Genomic DNA, 19,407 nt, shown 5'->3' on the forward strand with positions numbered 1-19,407 from the left:
AATGCTAAATAAGCCCCTTAATTACACAAAGGCTATTTTGACTGAGAAAGGTGATCTTTAGAAATTACACCTACCACATTTTATCCATATCTTTGTATAGTTGTCTCCAAAATTCACCCCTTCGCTTCTGTCGCCCACCCTCTTTCTGAATGAACTTGACTGCTTTGACACACTTGCAATTTTTGTAGACTATTATTATTTTACAACCCATATGACTATAGTGCTGTTAAGCCAAACGCCAACAAACCCATTCTGTAAAAATGTTCCAGCACCACTGCACATACATATAGAATATTTTAAATTTTAACAAGATTTTTGGTAGTACAAATGAAACCACAGTGATCTTTAGTTTCACCCCAAATATTGATATGTACTGTGGTTTTGAGTAAACTTGCTTTCATATAGTTTGCACGCGCCCCGTAAATCCAAGTTTTTTAATTTGATCCAGATAGCACATTTTCACGACTGAACTCCATTGAATTTGTTTATTTTAATACATTCTGTCATCCAAAGAGCCTCAATTAGAGTCTTGTAAAAAAGGTTCAAAACAGTACTTCAAAATGAGGCATGAACTGGAGATGCTAAAAGGTTGCAGCAAGATGAAACACAACAGACACAGTTGTGAAAAAAATGTGTGCATAGTATTAGGAAACAAAATAAACACCTCTTTGTAAAATATATTTACAGTGGTAGTGTTTATATTGTTTTCTTTACATAGTGAGCTCAACTCCAAAAAAGGTAGAACAAATTTAAGTAGTAGAAATATGCACTAGTACCTCTTTTCAAAGGGAAACAGGAGTTTGATGTAGTCGACCATGTGGCTCCGTGATGTTTCAGCCTGCACCCTCATGGCTGTTAGTGTTGCGTACATCTCCCCCCCCCTTTTATAATGCCTTCTTGTATGTGAGGATAGCGAAGGACAACTTCTAACAGACTTTGTAACCTTAGCAAGCAAAATTAAAATCTACTAAGTATAATTTAAGGGAATAGATTGGAGAGTGGCATTTTCTAGGATGATGATTTGATATTTCAATCAAATCACTTCCCTTCAAAAATACTATATTTGCCAATAAAGGGGAAAATGTAAATTGTCTTGTCGCCCATGGCCGCTTTAAAAAGTCAAGTTGCCAGGAAAAGTCTCTTTGGGTCACGTTATGATTTAAGCGTGTTGTGCAGTAATACCGCGCACGATAAATACTGATACAGAGGAGAGTACATTTTAATGTGGCAAAAGATTGGCAGGGACCAGGAGATGAGGCTTGGCTGTTGTTGAGCCGTATACTCCACAGTGATTTTACCAGATGGCTCTCTGTTAGTAAAATTGAGTCTGGTGTTCTTGCATTCGGGAAAACCAGGTGTGAACACACCAGGCCCCTGGTGATCTTGCATAATGGAATTCCACATGAAATTATGCTCTGCCTGATTTGACCAGTGTAATAGAGGTGTTCTAGAGCTCGTTATTCACTAATTGATACATTGACCCCTTTTTGAACCTTGTTTGCTCTAGAGAAGAAATGAGGCGACTTCAAGTGCTGCGCCGTGCTGTTCATCGTGAGGTTACTGAGTTAGAATTCCAGCTGGATGACCGATCCCGCCAGACAAAGGAAGGAATTTTATTGGTAAGGAAAGGATCTTAATTTATATGGCCGGGGTAATTTTTTCTGATTTCCTTTTGGTTAGAGTTATTTAGACTGAATTGTTTGATCTGGTGATTTTTATATAAATTTAAATTCCTGCTTCTCACATACTAACTTCTCACAACTCACGGATGCAAAGTTTCTGTTTTTATAGTTTGTATTAATGAATGTAAATCAGAATGATATTTTTTTATATTGAATTTGATTCAAGTTTGAAACATCACATTGTATTGATTCTGTAGCTGTACTTTAAGACTCTATGGCAGTGGATCTTAACGTTTTGGCTTCTCTGAACCCCAACTGGATCCTTACTTGAACCTGGGGAAACTACTGAGTCATTATTGGAAGCCGAGGACCTACTGCACTAAGCAATTGCTATGATTTGAGCTTTAAAATGAGACACAAAAATACAAAAACAAATATATACAGTAAATGCTCAATAAGTGAAATATCTTCTTTAATTCACAAATAAATATAAAACAGTTTTCAAATTCTAAATTTCGCATCTTTAATTATATATACTTTATTAATTTTAAGTTATTCATTTGAATATTATTTAATTTTTGTAAAACAGTTGAGAGCCCCCTTAGTAGACCTAACAGAACTCCGGAGTCCTCGGAACACCATATTAAGAACCGCGGCTCTATAGCTCTGTTTCGAAGTCCATTATAATTTGATATGCACTTTTTACATTACATGTTGATATTGGTGCATTTGGCATAAAAAGGTGCATTTTTCAGTAAGGCAAATGTTTATTTTAAATAGTTCGGTGAGTAGTAATTAACTATACTGTTTAGTTTGTATATAGTCAGAAAAAAAATATAATAAAAAATGTTGGGTTTCTGAAAAACACACTTTGATTTGTTAAAAATAGATTCCATCTCTCATACATATGATACATTTGAAGCTGGTACATGCAAGGGACAAATATCGCAGACATCCACAACAGCTTCAATGCCACAACCGCCCCAAAAACCACTGAGACCTCCGCCCCCATGGCCACCAGCCGCACCGACCCCCTGCTCTCCTGGACCAACATAAACGTTGACGACACCATAAAAATCATGAACACCATCCACTCCGGATCTTCGTCAGACCCATGCCCACACCACATCTTCAACAAAGCCAGCACAACCATCGCACTCCATCTCCGGAAAGACATCACCATCTCCTTTGAGACAGCAACCTTCCCGGAGAACTGGAAGCATGCCGAAATCAACGCCTTACTCAAAAAACCCAAGGCTGACCCCAAGGACCTCAAGAACTTCCAGTCAACCTCCCTGCTCCCATTCCTGGCGAAGGTCATAGAGAAGACCGTCAACAGACAACTGACCCACTACCTCGAGGAGAACAGCATCCTGGACCCGTCCCAGTCTGGCGCTGGGATCCAAGAGAAGGCCCTGGACTGGACCACCTCTTTCCTCTCCGGCAGAACCCTGAGCGTCCGCCTCCACCCTTTCCGCTCTGAAGCCACCGAGATAATCTACGACGTACCCCAGGGCTCATCCCTCAGCCCAACACTGTTCAACATCTACATGGCACTGCTCGCCCACATTGCCCGGCTGCATGACCTCAACATCATCCCCTATGCCGACAACACCCAGCTTATCCTCTCCCTCACCAAGGACCACCAAAACCAACATCCACGAAGGAATGAAAACCGTCGCCGAGTGTATGAAGAACAGCCGCCTAAAGCTAAATTTGGACAAGACGGAAGTCCTCATCCTTGGATCCACTCCCTCAGCCTGGGACGACTCCTGGTGGCCGACTGCACTGGGAACAGCTCCAACACCCACCAACCACGCACGCAACCTGGGGTTGATCCTCAACACTACCCTCTCCATGACAAAGCAGGTCAACGCCGTCTCGCCCTCCTGATTCAACACCCTCCGCAAGATCTACTGGTGGATCCCCACAGAAAAAAGAAAAACGGTCACCCAGACCCTCGTCAGCAGCAGGTTGGACTACGGAAACGCCCTCTACGCAGGAGTCTCGGCCAAACTCCTGAAACGACTTCAACGCATTTAGAACACCTTTGCACGCCTGATCCTCAACCTCCCTCACTGCAGCCACATCACACCCCACCTAAGAGACCTGCACTGGCTCCCCGTCAACAAGAGGATCACCTTCAAGCTCCTCACCTACGCACACAAGGCACTCCACAACACCGGACCAGCATATCTCAACAGAAGACTCAGCTTCTACACCCCCACCGGCCAGCTCTGCTCCGCCGACCTCACCACAGTCCCCCGCATCCAAAGAGCAACCTCCGGTGGCAGATCGTTCTCCGACATTGCTGCCAAGACCTGGAACACTCTCCCCAACCCCCTACGGAAGACCCAGGACCTGCTAATCTTCAGAAGACTCCTCAAGATCTGGCTATTCAAACAGTAGCAGCTTACCCCCCCCCCCCCCCCCCTCCCCTCCCCCCAGCGCCTTGAGACCCTCACGGGTAAGTAGTGCGCCTTACAAATATATTGATTGATTAATTAATTAAATAACAATGAGCCCTGAGTGTAATTAGAATGTTCAGGTTTTAATTACCTTTTGTGAAGAAGATTCTGTTTACTCAATGAATACCTGTAAAGCTTAGCAGTGGGGCTTGGGGAAGTCTTTCTTTGTCTGACATGCATAGAAACTAATTATCTGGTGGAAAGGAAATTAGTCTGAAACAAACATTAGACAAAGTCCATGTTTCAATGAAATAATGTTTCATGCACGAAATATGCAAAATATTTGAAGATGATATCATCTCTATTGATGGTGTGGGTATCAACTAGATATGCAAAGCCAAAGCAATCAGGTCCAGACAACTGAGAGAAACATAATAAGAATAACACTCATCAAATTCCATCTTAAGTCCTTTGATAACAACGATCATCCCCACAAATAAGTGTAGATGAACAACTTTGTTGCACCTGGGAATATCATGCACAGCTCACATATGGACTAATTACAACAAAAATAGACATGATATACTCTTTCCACTTTCCTGTTAAATGCATGTATGTGATACTTGACTTTATGAGGACAGCCTGGTCTTGATCTGCAGTCAGAAGGGACAGTGGGACTAATCATGCATCTTAATATGACTGGTTCATTTGAAAAAAATGCATAACAGAAATCTGCTCCTCCCTAGAAATAATTTAAAACAATTAGGGTTTCCAAGCCAAAAGTTACATGCTCAAGGATCATAGAACATGCCATATAGTTTAAAACATGCAACATGGAGGGAGTACTCTTGGATAGGTAGGGCAACTTCTCTGTTCATCAACATCATAGTTGTTTCCACTGAGGTTTTGGTCCTGCAGTAAATAAAAGTGAATTCATAAAAACATTTTTTGTACAGCTACGTCTGAAACAAATCAGTGAAAACAGTTAGGTGTCCTGTCTGAGCCCTGTTGGCGAACTCACTGGACTTCACACTGGACCCTGTCTTAAGGTTATAGTTACATAGAAAGACCCTTGTAAAGTGTTCTTTGTAAGGAAATGCATCTTCCCCTCCTCAATCATTGGTACAGTTTGAAGCCACGTGGCTTTCTTGTGCTAAGTCATTTGATCAATCACACTAATGCCTAAAAGTGTGCATTGCATTTTTGTTGCAGACCAGCCTGAGGTAGTAGATCACAAGGCTTACGCCCAAAGCTGTATGCTTGGGTTTCTGACACACCTCTCTGAATAAGTGAAGATATCAAGTGATGTTAGGAGCCCCTAGAGACCTGAAATCCTAATGCTGGACACTCTCAGATCAGTCATCTGCAGGCTTGGCCACTGCCATTAACAGTCAGTGTCACTGAGCTTCGGGGTGACAACAATATTTAAAGAACATTCTTGTGGATCATCTAGGAGAGAACTTTTTTCTTTGACATCAATTTTATATCACCCGCTCAATCTGTTTTTATTGTATTAGTGATAGATTAGTCTACAATAATATTTCTATTTGTTGTGTTTTCTTATTGGGTTTAGTGTGTGGTAAAACAGAGATTTTGAGCAATTGTAGTTATTTACAAGCATCAAAGTGCTAAGCATAATGCCAAAACACTAGAAAATGCCACACATTTTATGTGTCCGTTTTATGGCCAAATTGTGGGTTGAGACTTCAGGAAACAAAGTTAGGGACCTGGAAATCTCATTATGTCCTCTTGATATTTAACAAGCAAATATACATATATGTACGCATTTAACCCTATCCGTGCTCATGACAGCCCCCGGCTGTCATGAGTCATGGTGGACGTGTGCGCACGACGGCCGGGGTCCGTCCGAGCCACGCCCGCGATCGGAATGTTCAGCACTGCGGCAGAATTCACGCGCAGCCAAGGTGTTAAAAAAGAAGTATTTATTGTTCAACCCTGAACATTTGCCTTGCTTCAAATAAACACATTGACAATTAGGTAGAGGTGAAAAGAAGCTAAAAGCTTGTATGTTGTGTACCATTTTACCACAGCATCCATACTCCGCTATAAACAAGCATAGACCTATATATGGCTCTCAAAGATAACCTTGGTACTAATTCTGTGAGCATGGCAAAGCTTCAGCGATTTATTTATTTATTTATTTATTTATTTATTGGTTTGTATAGCGCTGGAATCAACTCTCAGTGGAGTATCTCTGCGAATTTGACACCTGTAGAACACCAAGAAATAAATGTGGGTGGAAGCTAAATTTCATTTTTAAACAGTATTGTTTTCAATTGTTTCCGAAATTTTAGATGGTCTGTGCATTGTTTGAGATTGACATGATATTGGTGATTGACATGCTATTGACATGATATTGGTGTTGGAGGAGGGTTGTACATGAAAAAACTAATCACAATACAGACAAATAAGAGCCAAAGGTCAGAAGGTCTCAAAGATAGGTATTCCAAACTGAGAGATTTTGTGACAGACAGATCCAGATTACTAAGGGACCTAAAAGAAGCAGTTATATCACTAACATACTCAGATAATCTTATCTACGCCATAGGCATTAAGGTACAGGGTTTTCTTTTAAAAGGGCTTCATTTCTGGTACTATTAACATCTATGCTGGTGAAGAACTGAAGAGAAAGGTGTAACTGTGGAGGTGCTCTAGTGTTTCAGTGATCTGTTTAGGTTGCCCACTTCTTTCAAGGTCATTATGGACACTGTATCCAGTCCTGTACTTGTGTGTACTAACCTAAAGCATTCTGGGTATTATAGATATAAGCCTGTGATCCTAGAATTTTTTCTTAGTCCTGAAAAGTATTACTTGAAAAGACATTGCTTAGCTGGATGCTATGCACCCCTAGAATTCAAGAGTTGTGGCTCAAACCAGGAAATTAGAAAGGAAAAGCTGCCTAGCTTGGCGACTTTATGCTAACAAATTCTATAAGCAGAAACTTCCTGATAATGGAAAAGGCTAGGTGCCTGATTTAGACTGAGGGGCAGTTGCCCCTGCTCTGAGCAGGCATGGCTACTCCAAAGCCACGCAAGGACTGCCTTCCTCATTATGAGCTCAACTGGTGTAAGGCAGATAGTCCTTTACCTTTCCCACGGCGGTGCCTGTAAAACAGACAACCCAATGGGAACAACAAAAATGTTCCAGCACGGCATGGATGGTAACGTCCATGCCGTGCTGGAACTTGGGGTGCAAATGCAAAAACAACAGTTGATGAGCAGAATGCAGAACAATGTCATACATTCACCCAGTACAGAGATCTGAGCCTAAATCCATCGTTTTTTTGCACTCCACACCACCCCAGTTCAGACATGGCCATATGCAAATCAGCCTTGACCCTGTTCCTCATGGGAACAGTCCAGCCTGAACTGCCAAGCCATATCTTTCCTGGACCGGAATCAAGCATCCTAGGACCGTTTTCTGTCTCTCAGCCGTCATAAGCCAGGACAGCTTGACTCCAGTGGTGTGGAGAGCATGGGACTCACGTCTGAGCATACCCATCCCACTCGGGGTGACAAATGCAAAAACAACAGTTGATGGACAGAATGCAGAGCAATGTCATACATTCACCCCAGTACAGAGATCTGGGCCTAAATCCATCGTTTTTTTGCACTCCACACCACCCCAGTTCAGACATGGACATATGCAAATCAGCCTTGACTCTGTGCCTCATGGGAACAGTCCAGCCCGAACTGCCAAGCCATGTCTTTCCTGGAACAGAATCAAGCATCCTAAGACCGGTGTCTGACTATCAGCCATCATCAGCCAGGATAGCTTGACTCCAGTGGTGTGGAGAGCATGGGACTCACGTCTGAGCATACCCATCCCACTCGGGGTGACAAATGAAAAAACAACAGTTGATGGACAGAATGCAGAACAATGTCATACATTCACCCAAGTACAGAGATCTGAGCCTAAATCCACCGTTTTTTTGCACTCCACACCACCCCAGTTCAGACATGGCCATATGCAAATCAGCCTTGACCCTGTGCCTCATGGGAACAGTCCAGCCTGAACTACCAAGCCATATCTTTCCTGGACAGGAATCACACATCCTAGGACCGTTTTATGTCTCTCAGCCATCATAAGCCAGGACAGCTTGACTCCAGTGGTGTGGAGAGCATGGGACTCACGTCTGAGCATACCCATCCCACTCGGAGTGACAAATGCAAAAACAACAGTTGATGGACAGAATGCAGAGCAATGTCATACATTCACCCTAGTACAGAGATCTGGGCCTAAATCCATCGTTTTTTTGCACTTCACACCACCCCAGTTCAGACATGGACATATGCAAATCAGCCTTGACCCTGTGCCTCATGGGAACAGTCCAGCCCGAACTGCCAAGCCATCTCTTTCCTGGAACGGAATCAAGCATCCTAGGACCGTTTTCTGTCTCTCAGCCGTCATAAGCCAGGACAGCTTGACTCCAGTGGTGTGGAGAGCATGGGACTCACGTCTGAGCATACCCATCCCAATCGGGGTGACAAAATAAAAAACAACAGTTGATGGACAGAATGCAGAACAATGTCATACATTCACCCAAGTACAGAGATCTGGGCCTAAACACATCGTATTTTTGCACTCCACACCACCCCAGTTCAGACATGGTCATATGCAAATCAGCCTTGACCCTGCACCTCATGGGAACAGTCCAGCCAGAAATGCCAAGCCATGTCTTTCCTGGACCGGAATTAAGCATCCTAGGACCGTTTTCTGGCTATCACAGCCAGGATAGCTTGACTCCAGTGGTGTGGAGAGCATGGGACTAACGTCTGAGCATACCGATCCTTCAACGTGGGTTGCAAGCATACAGTAGCACACATGTTGTGTCGCCTGAATGCATCCTCATGGCGGAGGGGCATGGGGGCCCCCTTTGTTCCTGCACCACCAGCTTTTTCATGACGAGGTCCTGCCATGAAAAGCTTACGTTGCAGAAACTCATAATATGACCAACTGGACTGCGCCAGTCCAGCTGAGCATGTTACGTTGTGGCGCAGCTTCACCACCACCAGGGAACGACTGTACCCTGGCGCAGGTGATGGTCCACCACCGGTACGACTTTGAGAGTCGTAATCTCGCAGACAGTAGACCGCCACTGCTCCTCCACTGTGAAGGTCATAAGGATGCCACACTCATAATCAGGCCCAAAGTGTGTATTTATATTTATATCTACAGCAAGTTTTGATTTTTAGGTGAAGGCGGATGTAATCATTTATTGTTTCCGTTGTTTAAGAGCAAATCTCTAATACACCTGAGTCCAAATTAATCAACATTCCACATAACGCAGCAAGCTGCACTGCATTGCATGAAAGGGAGAGGGAAGGTATGCACCCCATATAACACTATAAAGCACATTCCTTTTCTCTGCCTGCTCTGATGCACAAACTGCTGCCTAGTGCCAAAGCAGGCACCCTTGCACCATGGAGCGAGAGCTCCTGCATTTTAGGCAGGATTGTTTTTGTGCAGGAAGGGTTCACCTTCCTACACCAAAACAATCCTTAAAGCATTTCCCCTTTTCTAAGAGTGCTGGAAAATGGAGCAACGAGGAGTAATAAATACATTTTTCCTCATTGCACCTCTGGTGGGGAGGCATACAATTCTGATGCATTCCCAGGTCTACCAGTCTTGAAATGTGGGAATGTGTCAGAATCCATGGGTGAATGCGTGCAAACACCCACGCTCCACCCATGGAATGGCTTCCTGCCAGAGTAACGCAAGGTAGTGATCTGCGGTGCATTGTGTTACTCTAGACTTATGGACCAACACAAGACAGCCTTCAGTGGCTTGACTAATCTCATTGAGGTTTTGCATCCCCTTGCATGGTGCAAGGACGACGCAGAACCTTGATAAATATGGGCCCTGGTTTATAATTAACTTGCTGGTATTTTAACTTTTGTGCTAAACGATTTATTATCTCATTCCGGTTTTTCTAAAATTAGATAAAAGGACATAATTAGGGCATGTTATACATTTTTCATTAACACCCCCAAAAGAATGTGGACTTCAGTAACTGTATGGTATATATTTAATGCCAATACCTTTTTTTGTTTACCTGAATGTACATTGATTTGTTAGGTGGTGTCGAGATATCACCTTTATATGCTCCAGAATGTTATTGTCTTCAAAATATTGTCTGCACATCATTCCACTGACTGTCTTCACTCTCTCCTCTCCAGCAACTTAACCAATTATTGGAAGAGCAAGCAAAACTCCATTCAGAACTTGAACACACTGATTGGAAGGAACAAGTAAAGGGTCAAAATCCAGTTGAGCCTGTGAATGTCTTGGGAGCCACACAATATCCACAGTCCATAGCAACTGAGTGTTCTTTGTCTGTTGCTCAACAAGAGGAAATGGAGAAACCTATGGTGCCTCAAAAGGAAATAAAGATCTCAAGTCAGCAGAAGAAAGGAGATTTTAGCACTTTCTTACAGAATGTAAGACTTTATATGGTGTTTACCTTCACATCTTCTAGTCCTTACAATGCAATCAGTAGACTGATGCATGTGTGCCATTGTGATTTGTGACATTTGTAAAGAAATTAGTAAAGTGGTTAAAGAGGTGGTTTGAAATTGCAAAAGGTATCCTACAATCCTTGGTACCAAGCCATAGCTTAGTTGACGCAGAGACCACTGAAAAAGAGAACAAAAAAGGTTTTTAGGGTCCCCACAGACCCTATTGGTGTCCTTGCTTCATCACTGGGTCTCACCATGGTCCCTACAAACCAGTGTGGGGTCATCCACATTCCTGGGAGGACTTTGGATATTTTTCCAAACGGGGTCTACAACTATAGATAAAAACACTTAAAGGCCACCCCAGTTTTCTTTATTTGTGAGTGCCTTTGTTATGGTTAAAAACTCAATATTATTTGTTATGGTGGGAGGGGGGATTACTGTCCCTACATTCTACATGTTTCCAACATGTTCAGCACTTTTTAATGCCCTCTATATGTTCTGGCTTTTATCAGGACTTTATATGCACTGCCCCGTAACTAAATGGTCTTATTCTATTGTCAGAAGCAACTTGTCCTTACTTTCTAAGGTCCCATTCACACTGTATGCACAATACATATCTATGAGCCATTGATGCTCAACACCTTGTTTCTGGTAGAAGAAGAATCCTAGTTTATTATTATCTGGGTATGGAAGACCAAAATGTGTTTGATCGTCTGACCGAGTATCCACACCCAGAAGGACAGAATCTTGATGAATTTCAAGAAACTGTAAAACAGTAAGAAAAGTATTCAGAAGGTTCTAAAAATGTAATGGTATACAGACATAAATGTTTTACTGGGGTTCAGAGTCTGAGTTAATCTATTGACCGAGTATCATCACAAAACAGCAGCTTTACCTGCACTATAGATTGGGATTTACCACTGCACCTAACCTTATGCGGATCGTGGGTAATTCCTTTCAATAGGTGAATGAAAGGTGTTCCAGGACACTGAGCCAAGCAGCACTGTCCTAGCTGGCTTGTTGAGCAGTGTACCCTAGCTGGGCTGTGGAAGTGGAGACACCAGACGTTCTGTAAGACCTCCCTTGGCTGGTCCTGTTGAATTCTCCTCCTGAAATGGAGGCCAAAAACGTAGGGGTCGTTCTAAACTATTGTTATTTATTGAATCAATGTCTTTTTTGACACATTGCTATACTTCTAAAGCCCCTCTTCTGTATTTTCACAAATGTTCCCTTTGTCTAGGTCTCTAACTGTTCCTCACCTCTCACCTAGGAAATGGTGGCCCTCAGAGAGGTCAGCTGCTTACAAGGTTCTTATTCTTTGCTTTTACATGACATATTGTAGGTTCTTTCATGGGGTATAAAATGTAGACAGTTGCCTGTGCAATATAAATTCCGCACCTCTGTCAAAGGATGTCACCCAATCAGAAAGTGTGCCACTTCAGACCCTTCGGGCTTCATTGATTTCCTTCGTTCAGGTTTACATGTGCACGTTCAACTCAGCAGCCCCTGCTTGGGTATGTGTATTTGACCGTGGCCTGCTCCAAAACCCACACGAGAGCTCTTTCCCACAGGTTCCGCACTGTTCTATATTTCAGATTGGCAGCCATATCACACTGACATATATTCTGCAGCTTAGCAGCCATATCATGAACCACACCTGCACTTGTGCACAGGCGCACAACACAGTCAGGCACTTACTTTTCAAGACACTGTCCTGTCAGCTGCGCATACGCTAATTTGGTAGGTTCATGAGTCTAAACATGCATGTGATGAGTCACAATTACTATGTTAGTGCATTTCTTTTTGACAGACTGATCTATTTATATAAAAACAAAAGTATGTCTGTTTGTCCTTTATGCATTACTACACCATTCATCCGATCGCCATGCAACTTTAGGAAGTTGTTGAGTACACTCCGCGAAGGTTTCTGGCAACAACGAAAAAAGAAAAAAAGAAAACATTTTTTTTTTAATTATTGCCCCCCGGGCCCCCGATCCCCTAGGGCCCTCATAATCTTTCCAATACTGAACGTTTACAGTTTACGGCGCGACTCGCTTTTGCAATGACCATCAACAAAGCACAAGGACAATCGCTGCAAGTGTGTGGACTATATTTGGAGAATCCGTGCTTCTCACATGGACAACTGTATGTGGCCAGCTCACGCGTCGGAAAACCTGATTTATTTGTGTACGCACCAGACGGAAAAACAAAAAATACTGTGTATCCACAAGCACTCGAATAAATAAACAGAATTAAAACAACACTTTAAAATGTTTTCCATATTAAAATGAATAAGTTTCAATAAAAATCACACAATGTAAATTGAATGTTATCATAACAAGTTTCCTTAAATTTCCTTTCTTCTGAGATCGCAGCAACGCACGACGGGTAAGCTAGTTTCTTATAAAATGGGTATGTTGTTCCAATCTGCACCCGACGCATACATAGGTGGACAATGTGTTCGTGATGAGGGATCTGTGCCACTCATTGTAAATATGTTTACCTGATTCCACAGCTTCTCTCCTGACTGAGGTGGAAAGCCTTCACAACATGAACACAGTTGGTGCTTTAAATGATTATGAAAATGTATCGCACAGTATTGTAAAGCATATGCCGTACTGCATTGATGTCCTTGTTATACCTCTATTGCTCTTTGTTCCCTGCATCATTTGTTCTTTTACCTCACTGAGTGTTTTTTTTCCACTTCCTTTCTCCTAGCTGAGAAAATCCTTCAAGAATTCTTTCGGAAGTGAAAATGCAGAGTGAAAATCTGTCAGCAGTGAAAAAGAATATACTCAGAGAGCAGCCAGCTTACTGTTTAATTGCTGCAGCGTTGTGTTGCCTGGAGACATTTTGAGAAGAACTTTGCCAACTAGAGTTGGCTTATTGTGCTGCCACTCATGGGTTCCTGGAAGCAGGAAGCTTGCAGAAGAGTGTCACTGTTCTAGCGCAGCGCCGGAGACACAGGATTCAAGATCATGTGTTTTCGTTTTTTTCTGCCATCTGTCAGTAATAATGGAATAATCCCGCTGCTAGAGATAAGTTGTGTTATAGCGATAACAGCCAGTGCAATGCCTGGACTTCTTAGCACCATTGCATCCTGCCACTTAACTGCCCCACGCTGGGGACCATTCTGGGATTCGCGCCATATTTTATCAGCACTGTTTTTGCACATCATGTAATAGAACGTTTAAATGCCATTTTGCTAGTAAACACTGGCCTTTTTGTCTATTAACAATGTAAAAGTACTACTAATTGTCTATTCTATTTAAATAAGTGTAAAGTGTCAAATCGTTTAATAATAAGATTTATATTTTTAGGCATAAAGTGACATAACTGACAGAGTATTTAAAATATTTAACTATTGAATAAAATGTTGGGCTTGGGTGGTTGCACTAGGATGTGGAGTCACAAGTTCATGTATTCAATGTTGATGTTTTGCAAATGGAGATATGTAAACATCTTTTTTTTCACCAGTTATTATTATACTACTTTTTACTTTCAGGACATCATGGGGTTCACAACTGTTAGAACTGTTAGAAATGTGAAACTGCAGGCACACTCAGCAGATGAAAGAAATTTTTGTATTGTCTCACTGAAATAACTTGTTAAAAGAAAGTCACAAAGGGCCAGATGTACAACTGTTTTAGCATTTGCAAATGGAGAATCGGGTCATTTGTGACTTCTGAAACGGCTTCGATAACCTAGTACAGACTTGCAAAATAAGGTTTGTGAATCACTATTAGGAAGGGGCATGCCAAGGGTGTCCCTTCCTAATAATGAATCGGAGGGACAAGTGTGAATGTTTTGCGACCAGAATGTGGTCGCCAAACATTCATACTTTACTTACTCCGTGAAGTAGGCAGCAACCCATTCCCAAACTGGAAGGGTTCCCCAATGGACTTCTTCCCCTTTGTGAATGTGGGTGCCATGAAAAGGAAACTTTTCATTTTTCTTTTTTTAATGCATCCCGTTTTCCTCGAAGGAAAACAGGTTCCATTTTTTTTAAAGTTGCTTTATTTAAAAATCAATCCTAGACATGATGGTCTGCTGAACCCAGCAGTCCACCATCCCTATGAGTGCAGGCCATTCCCAATGGGTTACAAATTGCTACCTGTCTCATGAATATTGATGAGGCCGGTCATTTGCAACCCCAGTGGGAATCACTAAATGTGTCTGAGACACATTTATACATTTCATTGGAGAGTCTAATTGTGAGTTGCAAAAAATCGCAATTAGCGACTCGCAAAATAAAATTTGGTCGCACATGTGACCCTAAGATCCTTTTTTAGCACTTGGAATTGTAGGGAATCTGCTCAAAAGTGCCAGGTGTGCTGTCCTTCATATTTACAGTGCACCTGCAATAAATGCACTCTGTTATGCAGCCTAAACCCTAAAAAAGGACCTAAGTCCTGATTCCTGCATTGTCCCTCTTTGTGTCCCTCTTTGTACGTGCAGATGAAAGTTTACTGCAATAACTCCAGAGTAATGTATTTTTTTACTAATATTCAATGTTTTGTTTGTTGACTGTATGTCCCCTTTTAGGTGCAATGTTATTTACCCACAATATAAACAATTCCACGTTGCTTAAGCATAGTTCTGAGTGACAATCTAACATGGTTCAGTCAAGCAGTGTAGGTGGCTACTAAGGTAAGTAGTAGGTCCTGTGTTCTTAGCATTGGTATCATCACGTGAAGATCTTTACTTTTGACTTGGTGTTTGAGTTTGTTTACAACTTAAACTAAACTAAAACAACAATAATGTTTATGCTGGTCTATGTCGAATAATGTTTGTAACTGAAATAGTTTGTTATTGATCTGTGACAGATTTTGAGTGTTCTATAGAGCATGCGTAACACAAGAAAGGTAGAAACTATTGTCAGTTATCTTTCTAGGGAAGTCTAGCAACAAAAACAAGGTGTGATATAGTGGTATGTATGGGAAAAATAAATAGGAGCTAATTTGTCTCAGGCGATTGGTATATTGGCGAGCAAGATTAAAACACCAAGTAAATGGAAGAGAAAACCTCTTGAGTGAATGAATATACATATGAATAATTCATCTTGCAGTTACGTCGGTCATTGTCCACGGTGGCTAAGTGGTAGGAAAACCGTAGGAGACAATTCAAAAGAGAGATATTTGAGCGTGCTCTTGGCAGAGTGGAGAGTTTGTTGCACTTTGTGAAGAGCTTGTAAAGGCAGCTTTTAAAGCCCTGAGCACAGTTGAAAAGTATATTTTCAAAGTCAACCTGGCCTCTCTGTTCTCCTGACATGTGACGGCACTATTGGCAAATATGTTATGTATGACGAAAGGTATCAAGCACACAAGCTGAAAAGTTGGAAAGCAGATTTTTTATTAAATTGAACTCAGTGACCATAATGTGTCCGAAATGAGATAAGCACATGACTGAAAGGATACTTATAAGCATATGCAGTCAATGATTTTTAGACTAGTGTGGGGAATATAGGTTTCCCAAACTATGGATCAACATAACATAGATTTATAGAACGCAAGAGATAGTTCAACATGGTGTCGCCTAAGGAAGCAAAATGGTGGTTACAATAAAGGAAATAGTAAATCTCTTGCTTGTCACCAAGACTTTGATATTTACAGTTAGGTTGTAATCTGGGACTTCCTTGGACACTATGGGTCCAATTCATAATGGCAATTTGGAGTATATATAGTAAGTAGTACTCCTGTATTATTCTTTTATGTTCTTCTATATGCATTTGTGATTTGGCTCATAGATGCCTAAAATGGGGATATTCCGATAATATTCCTATACAATTAGTAAAAATTGAAAAGAGAGTGATCTTCGAACTTTCAGAAATAGGGAACTGGATATTTTGGGGCAATTCACAAAGGCATGTATGAGTACATAGTAGAGTACTCTTGTAGTACATCTTCCTGAATTTATAAAAGCTTTTGTGAATCAGACCGCTTCATTCTGAGGTGTGTGCTGCATATTACATCAAGACTGTTTTGGGGACATATTTGTTTTGCTTTCATGATGCAAATACGATTTCCAAACAAGTGAGACGTTTTACTTTCCCCAAGACAAAATGGTCAGCGTAGTTTAAACAAATAAGTTCTAGCAATTTCCCTTCAATGAAACCCCTGAGAAAGTTGTTAGAAAACATGACTAGGGAAAAAAAAGTTTATTTTAAGGCCTTAAAAAAGGTAGAGTGGTTGTAGACTAATGATGCTGGATATATGATAACATTATTGATGATCTCAAAATAGATAAGGAAAAAAAAGAATGAACCAAGAAAGTGTTGAGTTTTTGCGAAGATGGTTTATTTAAGGAGAATCCCCATGTTGAATGGGATATCGAGGGCAAGAGGCAAGTAGAGCTGATTCTGAATAGAGGCTTTCTATCTTCAATTTAGTCATCTGGTCGTTTGTGTGGAGGTGCTGGACGATTATATGAAGTGTGAGATTATCATGATGAAGGAACTGGAGAGGAAGCATAGGCGTAAATGAAAGTATAATGTGCCGCAAGTCAAATGAGAACACAATCATATATCATTACAGCACCAGCAAGCATTTAGAGCTAATTCAGAAGCTATAGGAAGTTATCATTTATCGTTTTCAGTGCACAGATACAAATAAATAGATATCTAGCATTGTGATCTTTGACGTTAGAGGTACATGTTCAATTGAGAGTTTGTAGACCGGTGGTGTTATTAAAACAATTTTGGCTCCGATCATGACAGACAGCAAAATTTGTTTTAGGTGTGAACCCGTTTTTGTGCCTGAAACACCATGACAATGCGTATGCAAATCATGAGTGTTTGCTCCCACTTCCAGCACAAGGTGAAACATGCTGAAAATACTGGAGCAATTATTGCACACGCGCTGTCTGTGCACAATGGAATGGGGAATAATATGCACTAATGTACTATTAGTGCATTATTCCACATTCCAAGGTCATAAAGTCATAATGGTTGAAAATTGTGCATCCACTAAATTTTTAACCCATTTAATTGTAAATTAGCAGGTGAGCAATTTGCACCAGATTAAGACCAGTCATGAGTGGATCTAAAGTGTACTTTCTCTAACAACTTTTAGTTAGAGATGTGGCAACATACCAATTATGGGCCTGTTTCACAAAGGTAAACTCAAACATTTGTTTAAATTGACTATTTCTTTGGTATTCTCAAACTACGAGTTTGATTTTATTAATAGTAGTTCTACAACTGTAGAGACTTTACAGTCGGAGCACAGACCTTCATACATAAAAAGATAGGACAGGTCTATCTTTTTATGTGCGGAGTGTCCACCACGATTATTGCAGAGTCTCCACAGTTGTAAAATTACAATTAGTAAAATTAAACTCGTAGTTTGTGAATAACAAAAATATAGCATACTTACATACAATATAGTTGCCATAATTAGCTGCAACTGGAATCTGAACACTTCAAACATTAGTGCAGAATTAATTATATTAATGTTGTATAGACTGATTGAAGAACTAGGGAACCTGAAGGCAGAAGAGAAGTTGCATTATGTGAAGTAATAAACAAGAATGAAATGTGTAGTCTACTGTTTGAGTATGTGTTCCCACTTCATAGAAATAAAATACACATTGTTTTCCTGCCTTTATTATAATACCTGTGTGGAGGAAAGTAGTCATGAATGTGTGCACTTGAAATAAAACAAATGTCTGAAACAGCACAGTAAAATGCCACAAGAGTTCAATGTAATATTGACATTCTTTTTGTCCACTAGGTAGACACTGTGTCACGAAGGCTCTGATTTACATTTTGGTGGATAGGCTACTCCATCACGTTTGTGATGTACTATATCTAGCAAACTCTTGGCCCACCCACTCTATGGTAAGTCAAACAAACCATACACTTTCCATCAGTGGTGATCCTGTTGGATCTGTCTACAGAAAGCTTACTCTGACAGCCTGACAGAGTGCTGGCCGTCAGAGTAGGGACATAACATCATTAGTCCTATTAGGATGGATGTGTTGATGTCCTTTGTCTGTCGCCGTACATGGAAACCTGGCGGTGACAAGTAAAAAAATTAAAATAATGTTTTCCACACCCAAGGAAAAACTTCCTGGGTTTTGGGGTCATTGGATATTTGTTTTTGAAAAATAAAACTTTTGGTGGATTGTCGTAAATACTGATGAAAGTCCTTCACAAAAAGTTTGGTACCATCAGAGGGACTCTAGTGACAGCAATTCATCTGAAGGTTCAGAAATTACTGGTGGACTAGCAATGATGTCTAAATAAGGCGGCCCTCTTTCCACCAAGGTGGCAGACTCTAACAAATGGCGCTACTGGTTGAGGAGGTGAAACACTACTGAAATAGAAACCACAATTATTGTCAGGGTGTAGTCACAAGCAGACCCCAAATTAACCGTGTGTAATCCTCTGGTAGCTTGGCACGAAAGAAGTCAGGCTTAACTTAGAAGCAATGTATAAAGCATTTAGGCAGCACTTCAAACAGTAATAAAGTGAAACACAACACAAGAAAATTCCTACACCAATTCAGAAGAATAGTGCAAACGTTAATAAATAATTGAAGACCAAAACAACAAAAATATTATGAGTTGAACCAGAAATATGCAATTTTGAAGAGAGTATTAGTATTTTGAAGAGATATGCAATTTTTAAGTGAAAATGGCATTAGGAAGCACAAAGGAGTGGTTATCTGGTCATGCAAAACCGGGTCAAAATTGCAAATTAAGGCTGACCACGATGGAGAGCAGGCCAGCTACAGAGATCTAGCTAGACCCGCTGAGCAAGAGTACCTTAAATCTTGGTTGCGAAGATATGCAGTGTCCAACATTGAAGAAGCATCATCCAATGCTGGATGGTTGGAGTTGTGAGGCTGTGATGCGAGGTCCTGTGTCATCAGCAGGGATGAGGGGCTTTCAATGCAA

At 41.2% G+C, this 19,407-nt stretch overlaps 1 protein-coding gene across 5 annotated transcripts in view; it reads left to right on the forward strand.

Annotated features, from left to right (window-relative positions):
* The window catches only part of ITPRID1 (ITPR interacting domain containing 1), a 520,073-nt gene extending 501,954 nt beyond the window's left edge, over positions 1-18,119 (forward strand). For all 5 annotated transcript variants that reach the window (XM_086964782.1, XM_086964783.1, XM_086964781.1 and 2 more), the window contains exons 12-14: positions 1,508-1,619; positions 10,231-10,491; positions 13,228-18,119. In XM_086964782.1, the coding sequence (XP_086820908.1) occupies positions 1,508-1,619; positions 10,231-10,491; positions 13,228-13,275 (421 nt within the window). In that variant the 3' untranslated portion in view covers positions 13,276-18,119. The remainder of the gene's footprint in view (positions 1-1,507; positions 1,620-10,230; positions 10,492-13,227) is intronic.
* The last annotated feature ends 1,288 nt before the right edge of the window (positions 18,120-19,407 follow it).

This window comes from Lissotriton vulgaris, chromosome 4_1 (genome assembly GCF_964263255.1).
Source record: "Lissotriton vulgaris chromosome 4_1, aLisVul1.2, whole genome shotgun sequence".
Classification (NCBI taxonomy): domain Eukaryota; kingdom Metazoa; phylum Chordata; class Amphibia; order Caudata; family Salamandridae; genus Lissotriton; species Lissotriton vulgaris.